Source organism: Lissotriton vulgaris, chromosome 2_1, assembly GCF_964263255.1.
Source record: "Lissotriton vulgaris chromosome 2_1, aLisVul1.2, whole genome shotgun sequence".
In the NCBI taxonomy this organism is placed as follows: Eukaryota; Metazoa; Chordata; class Amphibia; order Caudata; family Salamandridae; genus Lissotriton; species Lissotriton vulgaris.
The window spans coordinates 1,325,275,159-1,325,289,958 of NC_141687.1; the positions used below are offsets into that span (position 1 = coordinate 1,325,275,159).

The 14,800-nt window shown below is 50.4% G+C and overlaps 1 protein-coding gene across 8 annotated transcripts in view; it reads left to right on the plus strand.

Moving 5' to 3' along the window:
• KALRN (kalirin RhoGEF kinase) overlaps nucleotides 1-14,800 on the plus strand; it is a 1,626,736-nt gene that overhangs the window by 1,464,558 nt on the left and 147,378 nt on the right. For 5 of the 8 annotated variants that reach the window (XM_086957084.1, XM_086957086.1, XM_086957088.1 and 2 more), the window contains 2 exons: nucleotides 246-484; nucleotides 11,515-11,762. In XM_086957084.1, the coding sequence (XP_086813210.1) occupies nucleotides 246-484; nucleotides 11,515-11,762 (487 nt within the window). Of the gene's footprint in view, nucleotides 1-245; nucleotides 485-11,514; nucleotides 12,431-14,800 lie in introns of those variants that run through there. The other 3 variants (XM_086957089.1, XM_086957090.1, XM_086957092.1) reach the window with 1 other exon arrangement.

The window sequence follows — 14,800 nt, forward strand, 5'->3', positions numbered from 1 at the left end:
TCCCTTTTCATATATACTTTGTGGTGTTTTCAAGATTAAATTAAATATATGGTAATTTAAGTTACATTGATTACATTTCAGTCCGAGGCATTGACCCATTTTAAAAATAAAAATAATTGGTAGATGCCATAGCTTTGCATGTAAATGGCAAGTTCCACCAGTCTCCACCTGCCTTCTCTGAATGATCTCTACAATCTGATGAGAGAGGAATGGACAAAAGTCTTTAATTGTGATTTTCTCTGCAGCTCTACAATCACCAATAGAGTATCAACGTAAAGACATTAACTCTGCTGTGATGAGGTCGCAACCTGGCAGAGCACCACAGCAAAACAGCCGGCCACATTCTTCAACTGTACTGGGGTCTGACAAGCCTCCCAAAGGCACAACCCGTAACCCATCCCTGCCACCCCTCAAGATATCTACCTCCAACGGCAGTCCAGGGTACGACCACTATCAGCTTGCAGAGAAATACGATCAAAACAAGGTAATTTTCCTCTGCTCATTTGCAACTGGTTGTGGGTGCTTCATGTTCATGGATAGCAAGAACACTTGTTTTTTCAGATACAAAATGGCGGAGAACTCATTCTGTAGGCAGTGGGTTCTGTTTTTAATAAATCTGATGCTTGGCAGTTTTTTTGAGTATTGCAAAATAGTCAGTTAAACACACTTGCCATGTTTGAGAAGCCAGTCTTCCAAACATTTTATGGCGATTTAGGTTCTGGGTAATGTGAAAACCACCTTTGGGACATTCAAAAGACAGGGGTTTAGAACTGTTGCCATACCAAAAAGTGTGCAAAATGCACAGTATATCTACTTTTTGCCCTTTCAGACACTTGGCTTATAGACGTTGTGTTTTTTTGGAGGGGAAGAGTAGGTTTTGAACATGGACCTATGTATGAATTGATGCATAGCTATATGAAATACAAGGACAACAGGATATGTTTATCTTGGTTTTACTGCTGTAATCGGTGAACTTCTCATGTAGGCTTGCGCAAGGTTTGTTTGTGCTCCCCCTCAAAACAGTAACTAAGGAAAACTGTTCAGTATATCCAAGCCTGCACTGTGAGGCCACATATTGCTTACATTTAGGCCAGTTATTTTGCTAGTCTAGATATGAACATTGTATTCAGGGAAGGCATTTAGATTACCCTAAAACCTGTCCACTTCTGAGAGAGGGTCCTCACCATTGGAGATAAACACATGACTTCTGTGTTTTGAACACTCAAAAGATCACTTGAGGATAAGTTGGACAAATGACTTTAGGTTATCATGGCACCATATTTCTAGCCCCGAGATTCCTTTTGCCACCCCTTGTAATTTTTTACTTCAGTTTGCTAGGTTCAGTTGCAGTGAATCAAAACTTCAATCCCCATTAGTTTTTTTTTTTTTTAAATGTTTATTGCGGAAAACAAGAACGTAAAAGACATATTCCAGGCCCATCAAAAACACAGGCATTTTGATTCGAATTTGACCAAAGTCCACATTCAGCATAAGACACAGCCTTCTGGCCCACATCCCGGAGGCCGGGCGGCGTAACATTGAGGAATGCCACAGAGAAAAACATAATCAATTATATAAACACGCCAGGATTTCTAACATCTGCAGTTTCTAGTTTTATTTTTTTTTCCTTTATTCGTGTCATTCATTCCCTTTTTTCATGTCTTCTAAGCAGCCCACCTATGACCCATCAGCACAGGTGGTTTTGCAATACGAACCCCATCAAACGCCCAACAACTAAACACCCCCCCCCCCCCCCCCGACCCCCCCAAAATGCGGCATCGTCAATAGAGTACATGCAAGAGTCAGGTTACTTTCTCACGGCCCGATAGGGTGCAGACCTCACACTTAGTCATTCCTCTGGGACACAAGACCACTTATAGGGTTACAAGATAGGGAACATCAGTGCACGCCCATCAGGGCACTACCCCAACACAGGTCCCTCTGTCGTACCTCTCACCACATCCTCTTCGGAATCAGAACCCTCAGGGGTGAACAATTCGGCACTAGTGGCATCCGAGTCATTATCCGGCATCCCCTCAACACACATCACCCTCCAAGCCAGGAGGTCCTCTTGCAGTCTCATCGCGTCGCGTGCGCTGCATGTGTGTTTCTTCAGCCAGGGACCACTCCCGAACATCTTTAAGCCATAGGGACAGTGCAGGGGCCCTCTGCCCCATCCAAGTGATAGCCACGCGCCGCCAAGCCAACATTAATCGCAACTGCAGGAACTTATAGGACAAGTTCCTCTTCTTGGGCTTGGGCACCAATGCCAGGAGACAATGAAGCGGCTCCAGATTAATCCGGAGGCCTGTGACACGGCTGACGTGTTCAACCACCTCCTTCCAGAAGTAACCGACCTGTGGGCATTCCCAGGCCAGATGAAAGAACTCAGCCCTCAACGTCCCACATCTAGGGCAGTCATCTCATCTGTCTGCGGAGATACGCTTCAAGGATACCGGGGTCTTGTAGGTGCGATGCATAAAATTAAAGTGGATCAACTTGAACCGTGCATTACACAAGACTTTCCGGGTCAGAAGAACGATACGTTTGCGCTGTCCCGGCTCCAAAGCCACCCCCAGATCCGCCTCCCAAGCCGCCCAGGACGGCGCGGTCGGCGGGGCCGAATCCCGCCGCATAGCTGAATACAGTAGGGATATCAACCGCTTTCCCCTACTGCAGGAAAGGAGGATGTTAAGGGTGTGCGTCAACGGTGGTGCCTCCGGGAACTGGGGCCAGGTTGTCCTCGCTACCTTCTGGAGTCTCCTATAGTGTAAATATTGTCCCCTGCTCAGACCAAAGGCCTCTGTGGCTCTCTCAAAAGACACGGAGTCATCCGGATAAAGATCTGCCAAAGTCTCACAGCCTCCGTCCCTCCATTCCCGGAAGGACACACACTCCTTCAACAACACCGGGGCCAGGATCCACACCGGCAGCTCCCTATGAAAGGGGGCCGCTTCAAGATCTTTTCCACAAACCGCTGCCAGACTCCTGCCGTGTGGCGTACCACATAGGGTAGGGCTTCATCCGCGCCCCGTCCTTGCATCAAAGCGACTTGTAGAGCCTTCTCGTCTGCACTGCCCACCAGGAGCTGTAGTTCCCAGTTGTCAGCAGCCGCGAACCATCTCGCAGCCGGCAGCAGCAGCGCTGCGTAGTAGTAGAGGTCAAATCTCGGGGCCTCTAGCCCTCCCTCTTCCCAGCTCCGGACCACGGAATGTAGAGTCACTCTGCTACGTCAGCCTGCCCAGAGTAGAGATGTAAGCAGGGAATTGAGCGTGCAAAATATTTACGAGGGGAGCGGGCATAGTGTATTCTGCAGTACATACAATACGCGAGGCAGCATCACCATTTTAGCGACTCCCAACCGTCCCATGAGGGAGAGAGAGAGAGCGTATTCCAAAAGGACACGGACTGGTGCAGAGAGCGGATCACTCGTTCAGCGTTGCGGGTTAACAACTGGTCGTCAGATGGAGCCACTTGAATACCTAAATACCGAAAGGCTTCTAGTTCCCAGCGCAGCCCTAGGCACGGGAGGTCCACGTCCGGAGCGACGGCGCATCCCGCCAGAGGAAAAATAAGACTTCGCAGGATTAATGCGCAGCCCAGAGGCCGCACCAAAGCGGTCTAGCAACCGCAATAAAGCGGGGACCGAGTCCTCCGGGGATGACAGGTAGAACAGAGCGTCGTCCGCATAAAGGGAGACCACGTTCACGGTATCTCCGACCTTAATGCCCCACTGCTCCAGCTCAGTCCGAACAGAGACCGCCAAGGGCTCAATCGCAAGGGCGAAAAGGAGCGGCGACAGGGGGCACCCCTGTAGTGTGCCCCGCTCCAGGGGCCACTCCTCGGAACGGGCCGATCCGAGTCGAACCTTAGCCCGGGGAGCCCCATAGAGCACCCGGATCCAATTACAGAAGGCCGGCCCCAGCCCTGCTCTCCGGAGCACCTCCAAGAGGTACCCCCAGCTCACAGTGTCAAAGGCCTTAGCGAGGTCTATGGACACCAAGACCTGAGGATCCTCGCTACCTCGCACCTCGTGGAGGACATGATTTAGACGCCGCAGGTTCATCGCGGTGTTACGACCGAGGATAAACCCACACTGATCCCGATGGACCAAATGTGCCATGTGCGGGGCCAGGCGAGTGGCCAACAGCCGGGTAAGGATCTTCACGTCTGTGTTAGAGTGATAGGCCGGAACGCTGCCGGGTCGCACTTGTCCCCTCCCGGCTTTAAAATCATGCAGACCTCCCCCTGGTTCATAGTAGGCGGGAGAACACCGGTCTCCAGGACTTCACCATAGACCTGCAAAAGGAGGGGGCCCAGGATATCAGCAAACGAGTGGTAGAACTCCGGTGGAAAACAGTCACCACCCGGCGCCTTAGCTCGCGGCAGGGCAGCCATAGCCACTCCAACCTCTCGGAGCGTCAACGGCGCGTCCAGTTCCTCCACTGCCTCTTCGGAAAGGACCTGAAGGTCCAATCCTTGGAGGTAAAGCCGATAGGAGTCCTCCGTGATTGTGGGGTCCGCGTATACACCTGCTGGAGGTGAGATCGGAGCACCTCGAGAATAGCTGACTCAGAGTGTACCACATCCCCCGTGGGAGCCCGCAAGGCAACAATCCTTTCAGGGGCGAACTCTCGCCGAAGGATCCAGGCCAGCAGGCGACAAGATTTATCGCCCTCCCGGTGGAGACGCTGCCTAAATTGGCCTACGGTGTATTTGTCCAGCCGGGTAAGAATGTCATGTATGGACACCTGAGCCTCTTCCACCGCACAATCCGAGGCTGCGGGCTCCGGCAGAGATTGACCGCGCCAGAGTCGGTCCTCCGCGTCTCGCAAATCACAGAGCAATTGTTTCTGGAATCCATAGGTGAGGCCCATACAGGCCCCCTGTACCACCGCCTTCAGAGCCTCCCATCTGGTGGAGTAGGCCAGGTCCTCGTCTCCCCAGTTCAAATCTACATAATTGGTCTGGACAGTCTCTACATGGTCCTTCCCCACCTGATCCTGCAAGTGGTCTACTGGCATCTGCCAAGTACGGGGACTCGCAGACTGGTCAGCCCAGTGCGCTACGCACGTCACCGGAGCATGGTCCGACAGAAAATCCCCATTAGTTAATAAAAGAAAGGGGCTGCGAGCATGTGGGGTACCTTTTCCTACTAGCAAGTAGGGGTGTTAAGCGGTGTCTACTTACTATATAGTAAATATATAGTATCTGAATTGTTAACAGGTCCCATCTCATAATAATTTGTAAAGCTGAGGTTAGGCGCCATAGCACTTCAAAGAATCATCATTATAACACGTAGGAACTAGTGTATATCAACACATTTTCTAGAGAAGAATGTAGATTTAATTGTATCATGGATTACATGTTTTTGTTATTAAACAAGCCGCACCTTGAGTTTTGATCTTATAAAGTTTAAAGCGTGGAGGTTCAACAGGACTTTTTACTATCACCGAACATGTAGATCTGAAAGAAACACATTAGTATTAGATTCCTTACCTTAGAATATCCCCAGGCGTCAGTCTGGATCCGGAAACTTTTGCGTAGCAGTACCCCTGCGCGTCGGTAGGCGTCGTCTGCAGGCGTTCCCTGCGGCTCCGCGTCCGTCGTCGGCGTTGTGCGCCGTGATGACGTCGCTGGAGTATATAGACTCCGCCTCCGCGCGCTGACGTCAGTTCTTCTTTTTTTCCGCGCCAGTTAGCGCAGATCCGAAGAGCAGTACTCCGGTCTTTTGACCAAGTTTTGTTTAACTTCCTATTACTTTATTGGTGCCGGTAGGATGCCCGGTTTCAAGAATTGTGACGGTTGTGACCGCACGATGTCGGTCACAGACCATCACCGACTGTGCCTCCGGTGCCTGGGCCCCGACCACGACGTGGACGCCTGCGTCGATTGCCGGGCCTTGACAAATAAAGCTAGGCGGGAGCGGTCCCGCAAGCTACTCGAGCTCCGGGTGTCGGCCCCGCGTCGAGAGCGGTCCCGGGAGCGGTCCCGGTCCGGCCGGAGGTCCAGGGAGCATTCGAGAGAGCGGTCGCGGAGCCGTGCTGAGCGCTCCGGAAGTAGTCACCACTCGTCTGGTTCCTCAGGTAGGAAACACAAGAAGTCGGGGCGTCGTCATCGTACCTCCGGCTCCCCCCCGACGCTCGCGTGACGCGGCCGGGGGTTCGGGTGACCCCACCCCCGCGGCTCCGCAAGAGTCGCCGGCGCGGCCTGCTCCATAGCCTCCGGTCCCTGGGCTAGGCGCGAGATTGAGGCGTTCCTCATGGCCATGAGGACACTCACTTCTCCGACGGGGCCTTCGGCGCCTTCGGGCCCAGTGCTACCGTCCGGGGGCCCTGGCGGTCCGGGAATCCCTGCCTCGACGCCATCCGGTGCTCCGGCCCCGGTGCCGCCGACGGCTCCGACCCCGGCGCCGCAGGGACCTTCGGGGTCAACGCCGGCTGGTCTTCCGGCCTCTCCGGCGCCGATTCCATCGGGGTTACCCCCGACGCCGTCCCCGCGCGGCGCTGGTTCTCCTGCGCCGGCTCCGGGCGGCGTCGTCCCCATTCCCTCCCCGAATCCGGACGCGGAGTCGGACCGGCGTCGCACGGCGCCGGGCTCGACGCCGATGGGGCCTGTGAACCCCGTGGAGCCGGTCTACATTGTTGACTCCGAATATGGAGATGATGTGGAGTACGGTGAGGGTTGGGAGGGGTCTGAGGACCCTCTGTCACGTGAGTGCCAGTACGACGTGGACTGGACAGGTGATTTGGGTGATGCCAGTGGTCTGGACGACTCTCCTAACCCTGGCTTTGTCTCTCCTCCTTCCGTGGCGTCGGAGGAAGGGGCGGCCTATTCAGTGGTGTTGATGAGGGCTGCCAAGGCCTTACACCTTGAGCTCCCCGTCGCGGCCGTGAGGCCTAACATCCTCACTGAGGTCTTCAAACCGCAGTCATGCCCACAGGAGCCACTGCTGCCGTTTAACGAAGCCTTGTCAGACGTTCTGTTGGGCACGTGGTCCAGGCCCTCTTCAGGTTCGCCTGTTGATCGGAACGTGGCCAGACGCCACCGTCCTTGTCCGGACGACCCCAAGTTCCTGTCCACCCATCCCACCCCTGAGAGTCTGGTGATCCAGGCCTCGACTTCCCAGACCACGTTCCCGTCGACCCCGCCCGACCGGGAATCTAAGAGGTATGACCAGTATGGCAAGAAGGTCTTCTCGTCCCTGAGTTTGGGACTGCGGTCTTGCAACACCGCTTGCCTCTTGGGCCGCTACACCCACTCTGTGTGGGATACGGTCGCGGAACTGCTGCCAGAATGCCCCATGGAGGTGCGGGCGAAGCTCAGCTCGGCAAGGCTGTCGCTGAGGGCCTAGACGCAGCTAAATATTCCATACGGTGTGGTCTTGATACGACCGACTCGCTGGGCAGAGCGATGTCCACGACGGTGGCGATTCGTCGCCACGCCTGGCTGAGATCCGCCAACTTTTCGGCAGATGTCCAAAATGCCTTGATGGACATGCCGTTTGATGGCTGTCGCCTGTTTGGTGACAAGGCGGACCACGCGCTGGAGCGCTTCAAGGACTCCAGGGTCACGGCCAAGTCCTTGGGTCTCTCGACCCAGCGCCAGCAAACGGGTTCGTTTCGCTCCTTTCGTGGCCAAGGAAGGGGCGTCCCCACACGTGCTGCCAGCCACGCGCCGCAACAATCTTTTCAACGCGGTGGCGGCCGTGGAAACCGCCGTGGAGGCGGTCGGGGTCAACGGCGGGGTCAGACCACACCTCCCCCTGCAGCATCAGCCTCCAAATCCTCCTAGTCCGTGCTTTCAGGCCCATGTGACGCCAGTGGGTGGCAGGGTTCGCCATCACCTCGCCCGCTGGCGCGCAGTCACATCAGACAGGTGGGTGCTGCAAATCGTCCGAAGGGGCTACTCCCTCCCCTTCGAGACCACTCCTCCAGCCATGCCGCCGCAGAACCACCGTGTGTCGGGGGACCACTTGACACTTCTGCAGGGGGAAGTTACGGCCCTCTTGGCCAAGGGGGCCATCGAGCACGTTCCTGGGCCAGAAGTAGGACGTGGTTGCTATTCCCACTACTTTCTGGTGCCCAAGAAGGACAAAGGGGGCCTACGTCCTATCTTGGATCTACGGAACGTCAACGGCTTCCTCCGGAAGGAGAAGTTCAAGATGTTGACATTAGCTCAGGTCTTGGCTGCTCTAGACCCGCAAGACTGGATGGTAGCGTTGGACTTGCAGGATGCGTATTTTCACATCCCCGTCCTGCCGGCCCACCGGCGTTACCTGCGGTTCACGGTAGGCCAGGAGCACTTTCAGTTTATCGTGCTCCCCTTCGGCCTTACCAGCGCCCCACGGGTGTTCACAAAGGTGATGGCGGTGGTCGCAGCCCATCTGCGCAGGTTGGGGGTTTCAGTCTTCCCCTACCTAGACGACTGGTTGGTGAAGGCGGGCTCGCCCCAGACAGTCGTCCACCACCTTCAGATGACGGCAGACCTCTTGCACGACCTGGGGTTCTCCATCAATGTGCCGAAATCACACCTGTGTCCCTCTCAAAAGCTCCTTTTCATCGGAGCGGTTCTCGACTCGGCGCAGTTTCGGGTTTATCCTCCGGAACGGCGGGTCCAGGATATACAGGCTTTGATTCCCATCTTTCAGCTGCTATCCCGGGTTTCGGTCAGGTTGACGCTGCGGCTGCTGGGGCTGATGGCTTCCTGCATCCTTCTGGTGCATCACGCCCGGTGGCGGATGCGGGCTCTGCAGTGGGACCTGAAGTTTCAGTGGGCCCAGCATCAGGGCAACTTGTCCGACCACGTCTTGATCTCAGAGGGCACTGCGAGACAACTGCAGTGGTGGCTTACGGACCGCGATTCGGTCAGAGGCAGATCCCTCTCCCTTCCCCAACCGGAGCACGTTGTCCTGACGGACGCGTCCCTCCAGGGCTGGGGGGGCCACTTGGGAGAGGCGGAGATCAGAGGCATCTGGTCTCCGGCGGAGTCCCGGCTCCATATAAACCTGTTGGAGTTACGGGCGATTCGTCTAGCACTGAAGGCATTCCTCCCCTTTGTCAACGGGAGTGTAGTGCAGGTGTTCACGGACAACACCACCGCCATGTGGTACTGCAACAAACAGGGCGGGGTGGGGTCGTGGACCCTTTGCCAGGAGGCTCTGCGTCTCTGGCAATGGCTGGAATGTCAGAGCGTGACTCTGACGGTTCAACACCTGGCAGGTTCTCTGAACGCCAGGGCGGACGAACTCAGCCGTCGGTGCTCGATGGATCACGAATGGCGTCTGAACTCGGACGTGGCGCGAGGCCTCTTTCTGCAATGGCGAGAGCCTTGGTTAGATCTATTCGCCACAGAAGAGAACGCGCAATGTCATCAGTTCTGCGCATTGGAGTTTCCAAGAGGGCACTCGCACGGCGACGCCTTTCGACGCGAGTGGAGTTGCGGTCTGTTATACGCCTTTTCGCCTATACCACTTCTGCCCAGAGTGCTGAAGAAGATCAGGCGCGACCGGGCCCAAGTTATCCTTGTGGCTCCGGACTGGGCGCGAAGGTACTGGTATCCCGAGCTACTCAGCATGTCAGTCGGTCCCCCGATCCGCCTGCCTCTTCAGGAGGACCTTCTGTCGCAGCAGCAGGGGACGGTCCTCCACCCGAACCTGTCCAGTCTCCACCTCCATGCTTGGAGATTGAGCGGCGGCAGTTGAGGCCATTTGACTTGCCTCCTGAAGTCTGTGATGTGATTCTGGCAGCCAGGCGTCCCTCCACAAAGTCGGTATACGCCTGTCGGTGGAACAGATTTGTGGCATGGTGCACAGCAAAGGCTGTGGACCCTCTTTCTGCCCCTCTTTCCGAGGTTCTTCTTTTTCTTCTCTCTCTTGCCCAGCAGGGCTCTGCTCTGGGCACTATCAAGGGCTACCTTTCAGCCCTTTCGGCCTTTCTGAGGCTGCCTGATCAACCTTCTTTGTTCAAGTCCCCTGTTGTAACGAGACTCTTGAAGGGCATCACACACATGTATCCTCCTGTTCCGTTTGTGATGCCTCAGTGGGACTTGAACCTGGTTCTAACGTTCTTGATGTGTGCTCCCTTTGAGCCACTTCATTCCTGTCCTCTCGGCTTTCCTGGTTGCCATCACCTCTGCCAGGAGAGTGAGTGAGCTCCAGGCTCTCTGTCAAACCTCCCTTGTTGTCCATTCATCCAGACAAGGTGGTTCTAAGGACTAGACCTTCTTTCCTGCCCAAAGTAGTTTCTGCTTTTCACATCGGGCAGTCCATCACCCTCCCCTCCTTCTTCCCGCCTCCGCATCCTTCAAAGGATGAAGAGCGGCTCCATCGTCTGGACCCAAAACGTGCGCTTTCATTTTACATGGATCGCACACGCCAGTTCCGGGTGGATGACCAACTGTTTGTTGGCTACGTGGGTGCGAAGAAGGGACGTGCGGTACATAAACGGACCATCTTTCTGTGGGTCGTTTTGTGCATCAAAGCGTGCTACTCTTTGGCTCGGAAGGAGCCTCCTGTTGGGCTGAGGGCCCATTCCACTCGGGCCACGGCGGCTACTGCTGCCCTGGGCCGGGGAGTCCCCTTGCAGGACATTTGCCAGGCGGCTACGTGGGCCTCGCTGCACACCTTTGCGAGGCACTACTGCCTGGACAGTCAAGTCCGGAGGGATGGCTTCTTTGGCCGTTCTGTCCTCCAGGACTTTCTGGTGTAGGAATGTATTGGTTCGCAGACCCACCACCGGGGTTGGTATTGCTGGGGTATCTATTCTAAGGTAAGGAATCTAATACTAACGTGTTTCTTTCAGATGAACAAGTTACTTACCTTCGGTAACGATATATCTGTAAGAAACATTAGTTAGTATTAGATTCCTTACCGACCCACCCATCCTCCCCGTTCTGCGAACTGATACCTAGGGTTAAGGACATCCCTTTCAGGGCCCTAGTTTTCAAATGGCACCAGTGTTGGTTCTCACATGGCTCTGCGTGTTCTGGCGCGGAAAAGCTGTGTGCAAAGAACTGACGTCAGCGCGCGGAGGCGGCGTCTATATACTCCAGCGACGTCATCATGACGCCGACGACTGACGCGGAGCCGCAGGGGACGCCTGCAGACGACGCCTACCGACGCGCAGGGGTACTGTTACGCAAAAGTTTCCGGATCCAGACTGACGCCTGGGGATATTCTAAGGTAAGGAATCTAATACTAACTAATGTTTCTTACAGATATATCGTTACCGAAGGTAAGTAACTTGTTCATCACTGTAGTGACATCACGCTACTCAATACAATAATTGTAAAACTTTGTTTTAACCTAGTAATCACTGTAATCCACATTTTGGGTGTTGAATAAAATGAATTGTCTGCAAATGTGTAAAGTGACTGTAATTTGCCTTTTTTTTAAATGTGCAGAAATGCTCCTGCAGATAATCTTTTTAAGATCAGTCTCCATTAGCTTTCAGTTAAAAGATAAGTGGTTTATTTCTCAATTTACCTACAACAATGATTTATTTCTCTTTCTAGCATGATGCAGGAGGTTGTAATGGAACATCTTCACTTATGGTAGTCCGTGATTACTATGCACTGAAAGAGAATGAGATCTGTGTTTATCAAGGTGAAGTAGTTCAAATTCTTGCCATCAACCAACAGAACATGTTCCTGGTTTACCGACCTTCGAATGATCACTCGCCAGCAGCAGAAGGATGGATTCCAGGCAGCATCCTAGGTCCCGTCACTAAATCCTCCACAGATAATAATGACGGAAGCATCAAGTAAGTGCCAAGTGGCTGCCTGGGAGCGGTTTATGGATTTTTGAGGAAAACAAAAAACAGAAATGGTAGGGCTTTCCTACTGATTTTATCTACAGTGCCATTGGAACAAACTCTGAATGCTGGACCCTACGCGTGGGGCGGGCATGTCGCATAGCTCTCTTTTTATGTTTATACTTGTAAATAATCAAAGAGTAGATGGTAAAAGCATGTTTTATGTTTGATCCATCTTAAACCAACATGGAAGTGACTGGACTGGACTTATATTTATGTTGTGTTAAGTTACTAATATATATATTGGTTAAAGCAACATTTAGAAGCGAAAGCCTTGGTGTTGGACTGAGGCCTACTTCTCAAAGAGGAGAAATTTTATGTTGTCTATGGCAATTTCTTTGTACAGCTTGTAATTTTTTTCTTTTTTTTGTTATTTTAATATATGTTCTCAGTAATTTGTAAAATATTTTTGTTTGAATTTCCCCACCCTCCCTTTCCAGTACATTCCTGTATAAAGTATTTTGCACTATTTAAAGAAACTCATATTGATGAAGTCAGGTTGTGCAATATGATAGTCGCAATGTTCATCATTGTACCTGTAATGTAACTAATATTTTAAATGTACTATTTTAAATATGTAAAATAAATTTTCACCATGAGCATGTTTTAATGAGGTAGCATTAGTCTTCGACCCTTTGTTTTTCCTTTCTTCTAACATGTTGTGGGGCCAATTCAAAACAAAATACTGGTGTTCTTTACTACTTTAATGGTTTGTCATAAAACACTAACCCATAGGCACTTGACGAGATGAAGATGCTATGCTCGTTTCAATATTGAGATAACTAATTAGTTTGAATAACTCTAGCATGTGCGATGCTTTACAGACATTATACTCTAAAGCAATTCTTCCCACACAATTATTGCAGGTAACTAAATGCACAAAATTGCTTTATTTAAAAAAAATCTGTTGCTCTTAAAATAGCACATACAATATAAACAAGACTACCTACAGTAAGTGGTGCCATCATATTCCTCGTTAAAGCCTTATCAATCATCACCCAAACAGATTTTTCCAATTACAGAATTCCTAAAATTGCATAGGAAAATTCTTAAACTATCTGTGTATTTGAAGAACCAAAGGAGAACTTAAAATGCGAAAATTATACCAAACAGAGGTATAATACCAGAAACAATAGCTGACGTTGGCAGTTTAGTTCATTGTTGGGCATTTTCATCATATCTTCCGAAATGTGTTTATCATTTATTTTTTGATTTTGACCATGCCCTGATTGATTCTTAGATTTTTGAAAAATAGCTGCAACAAAATTTAACCTCTGTGTCCAAAACCCCCAATAGACTGTCTCTGAAGGGTAACAGTTGTTTAATTTTCCTGTTTATAGTACGCTGACCAGTGTGTATGATGCATGCACTGTAATATGACATACTCAGTGCTGTTACTAGAATTGCTCTATGCAGATTCTTTTTCATATGTTGATTATTATGAAGAAATATGCCACAGAGACATGTTAAACCTTAACTTCATATGAACATCACAAAATTGAGGTGCATAAACAAAGTATGCAATACATTACGGAGTTAAAACCTTGCTCCTCGTGGGTATTGTGAATATTATGTTTGACTAGATTGTTAGCTTTGTTACTAATCCATAATGTATTATCGAACATAAACAAATGGCCTGTTTAAAGTCAATTAACAATCAAAGCAAGGAAGGGCAAGTGTTGTTCACCTTGAACACTTAGCCTGAGTTCAGTGATGTTACAACAATTTTTCAAACCACAATCATGCTTAAGGAGCAAGGTAATGCTAGCTTGCAGTTCAAACGTAGGACTTGATACCCACAGGAGAACTTGATACTGTTTTGGCTTACAGTTATAAGTTTACAATTCCTTGCATTTTTGTATGTTAAAGCATTTCCTTCTTACCTTTGCAAGTCGGTTTGCATCAGTTTTCTTCGAGTATAATAGGTTGGTTGTGCCGTTCTAAAACATAAACCTAAAAATGAGCATGTAGGTCAAACACATACAGCTACCTTTACAATACCGTCCCATCACAGTGGAATCCACTTCAGAGGGTCAGGCTTTACGTTGCTACTTTTGATTGGAACACATTTTGATGTGCATGGAAAAATGGGCGTGGAATTATTTTGTTGTAATCTTGTTGCAATCAAATATTTTGTGTTTGTGGAAACTGGCTAAACTGACTAGAACCAGCAGAGAAATTCCAGCAAGTGGACAAACCTAACTCAACATGAAAAACATCATACTGACATTTAAAAAGAAGCAAGAAATCCATCTTTAACTTGCAGTACCTCCACGCGAAGACCGTCTGCCATAATGAGTATGCTGCCATTCAACTGAAGCATGTAAAGTGGTGCATGTCAATTTAGTTACACAGATTGCGCAGACAGAGTGCTAATAACTAAGGTACAATAACCTTTCTTTGAAACATGCCCCTCATACATTTTCGATCCTTTAGTATATTGGTGGGAAAGATCACGCCAGGTGAATACACATTGTATCTTTTCATAAACATTACACTTTGCCAGTTTACATTACAATGATTAATTGGTTCATTCTGATCTCATATTACCATTACATGGGAGCATTCAGTAGTTCTTAATTCAAAATATTACATTAAAACCACTTACAACATTGACATTCCATTTATCAGTATATCCTCCTTTTGAGTGGAATCAATTAAATATGGAACATTCCATTGTCTATGTACACAATTTTTCAAGTGAAGGGATCCCATGGATTCACAAACATAGTTGCATATTGGCAAACAGTTTTGCTCCTCGCTTTAACCAGTGGGTTCACATGTTCTATGGTGCAAATCTTAGAAGACTCACATTTAGACAATTTTTCAAATGATCAATCCCTCTGCCACAGGTCGCATGCGGTAAGCTTCATTGCCCAAAACATATTGCAGAAAGTGTCACCGACACGACCCTCATGAAGATGCTTAAGCACTGGTAAGCAGTTATTTATTAGCCTTGCTAGTACACTTTATCATAATTTTAAATT